Source organism: Cynara cardunculus, unplaced genomic scaffold, assembly GCF_001531365.2.
Source record: "Cynara cardunculus var. scolymus isolate 2C unplaced genomic scaffold, CcrdV1 Un_Scaffold_916, whole genome shotgun sequence".
Classification (NCBI taxonomy): domain Eukaryota; kingdom Viridiplantae; phylum Streptophyta; class Magnoliopsida; order Asterales; family Asteraceae; genus Cynara; species Cynara cardunculus.
In genome coordinates this window covers 14,699-22,170 of record NW_020200646.1, presented here as the reverse complement: position 1 = coordinate 22,170, position 7,472 = coordinate 14,699, and the positions used below count along the sequence as shown (strand labels likewise).

At 42.7% G+C, this 7,472-nt stretch overlaps 1 protein-coding gene across 1 annotated transcript; it reads right to left on the bottom strand.

Moving 5' to 3' along the window:
• Positions 1–1,257: 1,257 nt before the first annotated feature.
• Positions 1,258–3,219, bottom strand: LOC112502088 (stress response protein nst1-like). The gene is made up of 3 exons (XM_025105913.1): positions 3,091–3,219; positions 2,685–2,991; positions 1,258–1,586 (listed from the first exon to the last, which is right to left on the bottom strand). The coding sequence occupies exons 1-3, from the start codon at positions 3,217–3,219 to the stop codon at positions 1,258–1,260; spliced, it is 765 nt and encodes a 254-aa protein (XP_024961681.1).
• Positions 3,220–7,472: the final 4,253 nt, after the last annotated feature.

The following is a 7,472-nucleotide window of genomic DNA, read 5'->3' as shown; positions in this document are numbered from 1 at the left end:
ATTACATTGAATCAAAAATAAGAAGGTACTTACAAATGATAAGAGGTCTTAAACATTTTGAAGTTTAATGAACTTCCTAAGAAGTTCATGAAACTCAAGCATATTTCGAATCGACCTTAGAATTATTTTGGCTCGCTCCTTGGCTCCAAGGGAGTTGTCTTTGCTCCTGACCAGATTGTCTTTTATATACCACAGAGTAGAGTTGGAGTACTTGTAATTTTGGTTGTCTCGAAAGAAGATCTTTTAATTATGTTTGTTTCAAAACAGCACTCCCACTTCCGGTTCCACCAAAACCATCCAGGAAGGAATGTTGTTGATGCCATGTAATTCTTCATTTGGGGCAACCACTGTCATTTGATCTGCTTCTAGATCCAGAGCTAGTTGAAAGTCGAACTTGCTTCTATAGTCGAGCAGATCTGTCATTTTTTGGAGAATGGTAGAGTTAGCAACAGTGAACTTCACTCTCTTGTCCTTCTTGTGGTCTATAAAGTAGAACAGATGAAGAAGATCCCACGAATTTAGATTATTGAGTTCACAATCTGTGAACCTACATATCCATCTGTGAGTCCTCTCAACTGTGTACTCGTAGAACACTTTCTGATTATGCGCAAAGGTGTCCTTCTTTATGTCCAGGACTTGTTTTATTTCATCAGCAAAGTGGACTGCAGTGATTGGTTGAGTATAGTGATCAAGGAATCTCTGCCTGATGTGCTGTTGAGACATAGGATAGAGACTGCTCTTCTCGCTATATGCCTTGTCCTTGATGGGTTTGTTGAGGGGTGTTGGGTTGAACATGGCATCCATACTTGCTTTGATCCTTTGGACATGATCAGAAGGATGCTTTTGTTTTTGCCAACTCGTTGTGCCTTTTGACCCTGCTCTATTTGGATTGACCGGTATCTGCTTCATCACAGGAGTGACAACCTTGGTCCCTTGAGAAGGAACCCTAGCTTTGTGGGTTCTTGGATGTGGTGGAAGAGTAGCAATGGTTACTTCTTCTAGAGGAATGGCAACCAGAATGTGTAGGAGTGATGGATCAACCACATTCACGGCGACCACCTCTTCTTCTTGTTGAGCTGTTGTTGAGGGAGCAGCCATGTCCATAGCGTACTCTGTTGAAGAGGACAGTACCAGGTCTGAATCGTCTGATCCATAGGCAGATAGAAGGTCGATCACTTGTTTAGTCTTTTGTGGCTCGACCGGCTCGGCCTCTGATGCCATGGGATATTTTCCCTTTGCGTAGTGCCTCTGCGTTGTCTAGCACTTGCTGCCTTTGTCTGCTCTGCCTTGATTGACTTTGACCTTGTTGGCGTGGGGCAGAGGACGATGGTGCATAGGGGCAGCCAGAGGTGTTGTACTTGGTGTGGCTGTAGGCAAGTTCTCCCCTTCTTGGCAATTTTGAGGACAAGACTCATCTGGGTCCTTATCATCGTCAAGGCGCCTCCTCTTTGACGGTTCTGCACATGGAGATAGATCTCTCTGTCGCTTAGGTCTTTCATCCTCTGCTTGAGACATGGATTTGATCACCTCCTCAATGGTCTTGAGGAGTTCATCGATTGTAACGGCAACCCTTCGCACTTCGTCGTCTGAACGGTATTTGAATCATGCAAGAGTGTCATTGATGTTCTTCGCTGTTGTTGTGGCCTTGCTACTAAAATCCGCAGTGAAGTCTGCCACCTTCTATAGGAGTCTGTCACCCAGAGCATTCATGGCGCTCTATGTGACATAGCCCACCAGTATATTCAGAGGTATGAGGGCCTGGTTGTTGATAGACATAGACGCCTCAACCCTCTGTAGAGAAGCAACGACCTGTTGTAATGTTGCTGTATTGGTTGTCGTCAATTCCATTAGAGTGTTGATATGAGAAGCATTTGTCATGGACTCAGCTCTTAGTACTTCCAAGGATGCTCGTATCTCATCTAGAGCAGGTGTAGAAGGTGACGGCTCTACACGGGCCATGCTGAGTTTTAGCTCTTCCAAGGAGCATCGCATAGAGGTGAAAAAAGAATGGAACTCTTCCCTAGTGACACATGCAGATGGTGTAACCTCTGGCTCAACACATGGGCCAGATTGAGTCCCCGTTCCAAGGATGCCTTCATTCACGACTTGATTGACGTTAGTCGGGGAAGGACTTCCAGAGGATCCTCGTGGTTCTCCTTGAGGAGAGTTCACTACCTCTATTCTGTCAAAGAGAGTACCCAAGGCTGGTTCAGAGCCAGCTAGAGGGCTCTCCATGAGTGGAATAAATGACTGGTCGAGAATCTCAAAGTCTAGTGCACCTATTCCTTGTTCTGAACAAGGTTGGGGGTCTACTTGTGCAGAGGAAACAAATTCCTCTGTATGGGAAAGTGGCGTGATATGGGGAGACATATCACTTATGTTTTCAAAGGTTACACCCTTTTGAGAGGGTGTTCCCTGTGGCGAGGCTTCCCTTTGGCTAATATAACTAGAGACAGATGCGACCTCTGGTTGGATAGGCTGGTGAGGGTTCGAGGTGTGCACCTCTGTTTCAATAATCTCCGTGTCTCGACCACCGGAGTCAGATAATGTGGTTGCAATGGGAGTTGGGTAGGTAAATCTAATGTGCTTATTTAGCCTAGGCTACTCTGTCCCACCCTGAGGCAGAGCAACTGCTTCACCTCCTCCCTCTTCTTCTTCCTCGCTCTCCTCTTCTTCTCCCTCACTTTCTGTCTCACTCTCTTCCTCCTCTTCCTCACTTCCCTCACTTGTGTAAGACCGTGCAGCATCGTCATAGTGCTCTTGGTCATCCCCTTGGTTTGGACTAGAGGAGTGAGCCAAGGTTTGACAAGCTTCTTCTTCAGCTCTTTGTTTGGCCTCTTCTCTTAGGCGAGCGACTTCTGTTTGGCGAGCCTTTTCTGCCTGCTCCTCCTCTGTTTTAGCACGAGCAATCTCAGCTAATTTTTCTTGCTCTGCTCGTTTTGCCGCCTCCTTTTTCTTCTTCTCCCTCTCAGCTTTCTTTTTCTTTGCTTCCTATCGTTTTCTCTCTTTTTCTCTTTGTTGTTGTACTCTCTCTCTTTATTCCTTATCTCTCATTCTTTCTTCTCCTACTCTCACTGTTCCTCCCTCTACCTGAGGCATTGATGTGTCCTCAGTTCTCTCTTCTTCTTCGGTTGTTCCTATGCATAACGGGGTTCGAGACACTGGTCCTAGTGTCTCACGTGTACGTCTGTACGCTCTCCTAATCTCTTTAGACTTCATGTAGCTCATGAGCCTCTTTGCTTCATAACCCTCCTTGTTCAATGTTGGTCTGTATTGAGTTAGTACATTTACCTTGTGAGGAGGTAGACGACCCACATCAATATTGTTGTCGTCGAGCGCTGGTCTTAGGAGAAGACCCAAGAATCAGGGATATAACAGAAATGGTAGCTGTCTTCCTTTGGCCACTTCATGACACTTCTTGGCCACGACTGCCTTCAACTCTGTGTAGAGTATCAAGGAGTAGTCAAGAGATAGGTCAAAGAAAATACCGTAGACTATTTGAAGTACGCTCATGGAGCACATGTCGAGACTCCCTATCTTCCCTGTCAGGAAGCGGTTGACCAATGTGAAAAGTGTATTCCACATTGGTGGTAGGTATTCTCAGCGATAATGGGACGGGTATTGAATGGCCTTGTTGTACCCCAAGAACTTCAAGAAAGCAACAATTTCGTCCCCGAATGGGAGAGGGGCGTATTCAGAAAGCCCTTTTCAGTTTTTATTGGGATTTCAAGAACCCGCGAAAACATAGATCTTGAAATACAAACAGTGACAAACTCTTGTGTGGCAAAGACAAAGAAATCTTCTACGATTCCTCTTTTGAGATTCAGCAACGGAGCAGGACTGCCAGTATTCTTGGATGTATCGTTCAGGAACTAGGTCATCCGTGTTGGTCAAGGCTGTTTTCAAGAAGTGGTTTTCGAGGATATTGATGATGGGATGGTATTTGGTATCGAAGTTTTCGAGTTGGAGGTTTAGGGCATGGTTATTTTGTTTGATCGGAAGAGGAACTAGGTTTTGACTGGTATCTTCCATGGTTTTGTGGGTTGTGGTATGAGTTTGGGAGTTTCCAGATTCTGAGGAGGACATTGTTGCAGGTTTTGGGTTTGGAATGAGATAACAGAATTTTAGGGTTTCAAGAAATAGTTCTTGAATCAAGAAATGTGATGAAGGAAAGGATTTTGTGGAACTTACTTTTCAAACAGGATGATCGGTTGAAGATTGAATCAATCTTTGAGCACAGGTTTGAGAGCTGTAAGTTCTGGTAATGGCGATTGAAGGTTGAAGACGACGGGAGTTCTTGAGAATTTTTGTAAGCGTAAAAGATTAATTTGGTGGTAAAGATTTGTTTAAATTGGATAAAATTAAAACACTTGAGTGTTTTATTGCCCCAAACGTCAGGTAAAACTGAACCGGTTTTCTCAAAGCCTGTGGGCGCGTGCCACGTGGATTGCCAGCTGCAAGTGGTGCCTCCCACGTTTGAAAAGATAAGCTCACAGGCGGTGACGCTTATTGTGGGTAACAACTTTTATTAAACAATTAAAATAAAACTTACGCCCTCTTATAAAAATAATATATTTTAATTTCCAAAAACAACAAGAAAAACTTCCATGTGTAAATGCTCTGGTTCGAGAAAAATACAAGTTTTGATGAGAACCAGAGAACTATATGCAGAAGAAGACATACCTTGGGATCTCAGACAGAGATTTGTGATTGGACTATACATGTCTTCTGAAGAAAACTTTGCTATGTTTATAGGCAGAGGCTCTATTCTATAATCATGAGTTTTAACGCAGAGGCTCTGTATAGTACATACAGAGGCTCTGTTTGATATGATGTCGTGCTCCCCCATGAGTTGAGCTTTTCTTATCTGCTCCCCCTTGAACTATGCTTGGATCATTTGTGATAAGTAGAACATATGCATAATAGTCGAGGTAAAGAGGCTCTGTATGTACTATACAGAGGCTCTGTATCACAAAAGAGCTAGGACTTGAGTAAGAGGTTCTGTATGAACTATGTAGAAGCTCTGTCTCATGGATCAATACAGATAAAAGCAGAGATATGCATAAAGGAATGCAAAGGCTCTGTATAGTGCAAAAAGAGGCTCTGGTTTAGATTGAGAGATTTAGCATACCCAACTTGCTAACTAGAAAATTAAATCTCTTTTCATCAAGAGCTTTTGTAAAGATGTCAGCAAGTTGTAAATCTATATTTACAAAGAACATTTCAATCGTACCTTTCTCTACATGGTACTTGATGAAATGGTATCGAACATCGATGTGCTTTGTTTTTTAATGTTGCACAAGGTTGGCTGTGATTGCAATAGCACTTTCTGAGTCACACAGAATGTGCTTTAATATTGTATTCAAGTTTCTCCTTAGTGTAATTGTTTTGTAACAGTTTAGCCTTTACAATTTCCTAGTATAAATAGTGATTTCCTTGTAATTGTCATTAACAATCATCATTAACAGAATTATCGCGATTAGTGCTGTAATTCTTTCTCTCTCTCAATCTAATCATCCTTTGATCATATTATTTCTATCTTTGATTTTCATCATGATTCTTGAAGATTGCTTCATGTTTGTATGATTTCTGGACCTATCAAACTCTACGCCATAGTCTTTCAGTTGAGTCTTCATCCTTATCACTTGGGAACATCAGCTGGCTGTAGCTACATAATCTGCTTCAGCGGTGGAAGTAGAGACGTAGTTTTGCTTCTTCGAGGTCCAGCTTATGAGCTTGTCCCCAAGTAATTGGCAGCTCCATGATGTACTCTTTCGATCGAGTTTACAACCTGCATGATCAGAATCTGTGTATGCAATAAGATCGAAACCAGAATGCTTTGGATACCAAAGACCCAAAAATTGAGACCCTTTAAGGTATCTAAAGATTATTTTTACAGCCGAAAGATGAGATTCCTTTGGATTTGCTTGAAAACGGGCACAAAGACATGTGGCAAACATGATGTCTGGTCTACTAGCCGTGAGGTATAGTAGTGATCCAATCATTCCACGGTAAGTCTTAACATCCACTGGTTTACCAGATGGATTTGTGTCAAGCTTAGTACCCGTAGCGATTGGTGTTCTCATGGTGGAAGAGTTATGGAGTTGGTACTTGTTTAATATGTCGGAGATATACTTAGCTTGGCTAATGAAGATTCCATCCTCCCTCTGTTTTACTTGCAAGCCGAGGAAGAAGGTCAATTCTCCCATCATGCTCATTTCAAACTCACTCTTCTTTAACACATATAACTTATCACAATGCCTCTGGTTCATTGAACTAAAGATGATATCGTCCACATATATCTGTACTAAGAGCATATCACCTTTATACCTCTTAATAAACAAAGTTGTATCGATTTTACCTTTTTCAAAACCATTAGATAAGAGGAAAGACGAGAGACGTTCATACCAGGCTCAAGGTGCTTGCCTAAGTCCATACAGAGCTTTGTATAAGAAATAAACATACTCTGGTATGTGGAGCTTTCAAACCCCGGAGGTTGTTGAACATAGACTTCCTCCTTCAGCTTACCATTCAAGAAGGCTGACTTTATGTCCATTTGGTAGACTCGAAATCCCTTATGTGCAGAGAAGGCTAAGAACAAGCGTATAGCTCCTAGCCTTGCTACTGGCACAAAGGTCTCGTCATAGTCTATGCTTTCTTCCTTGCAATAGCCTTTTGCTACGAGCCTTGCTTTATTTCTTACTATGATCCCATCCTCATCCTTCTTGTTTCTAAAAACCCATTTACAACAACTTTCTCTTTTGGTAAAGGAACAAGAGTCCATACCTTATTTCTYTCAAATTGTTGGAGCTCTTCTTGCATGGCATCGACCCAACTAGGATCTTGTAGGGCTTCATGTACTTTCTTAGGCTCTAYCATGCTAAGGAAGTTTACGAATAAACATTCATTAGTTGTGGCAGCCCGTGTCTTAATGCCACCTGAAGGTTCACCAATGATCTAGTGAAGAGGATGATTCTTTGTCCATTTTGTTCTTGGGACAAATAGAGAAGTAGGGGATGTTTGATCACGTTCCATGGGCATGTTTGGTGGTAAGCTCGTTGATGGTGAAAAAGGCTCTGCTTGCTCCCCTCGGATGATGGTACAGAGGAACCAGGTACAAAGCCAGAGGTATGATGCTCTGGTTCTTTGTGACTGGGCTCTGATGCAAAGCTAGTTTGCTCTGGTTGTGGATAGATATGATCTTCAGAGGAAGCAGAGGTGTGTGAAGGACCAGATTCAGATGTGCTTGCCGTTTGTGATCCTTCACTTATACTCGTAGATTCATCTCTTGGTGCACGTACAGAGATGTCTTCGTCACAAAAGAAGTCTTCAAATAGGAGCCTGAGTTCCAATTCCTTTGACTTCATTTGAGAATTGGAAGTCTTTAGGTTAAGATCGAGTCCAGAGCTGAGGTACTCTGAAGTCAGGTGTTCTTTATCATCGAACGAGATGTTGATGCTTTCCACGACCGT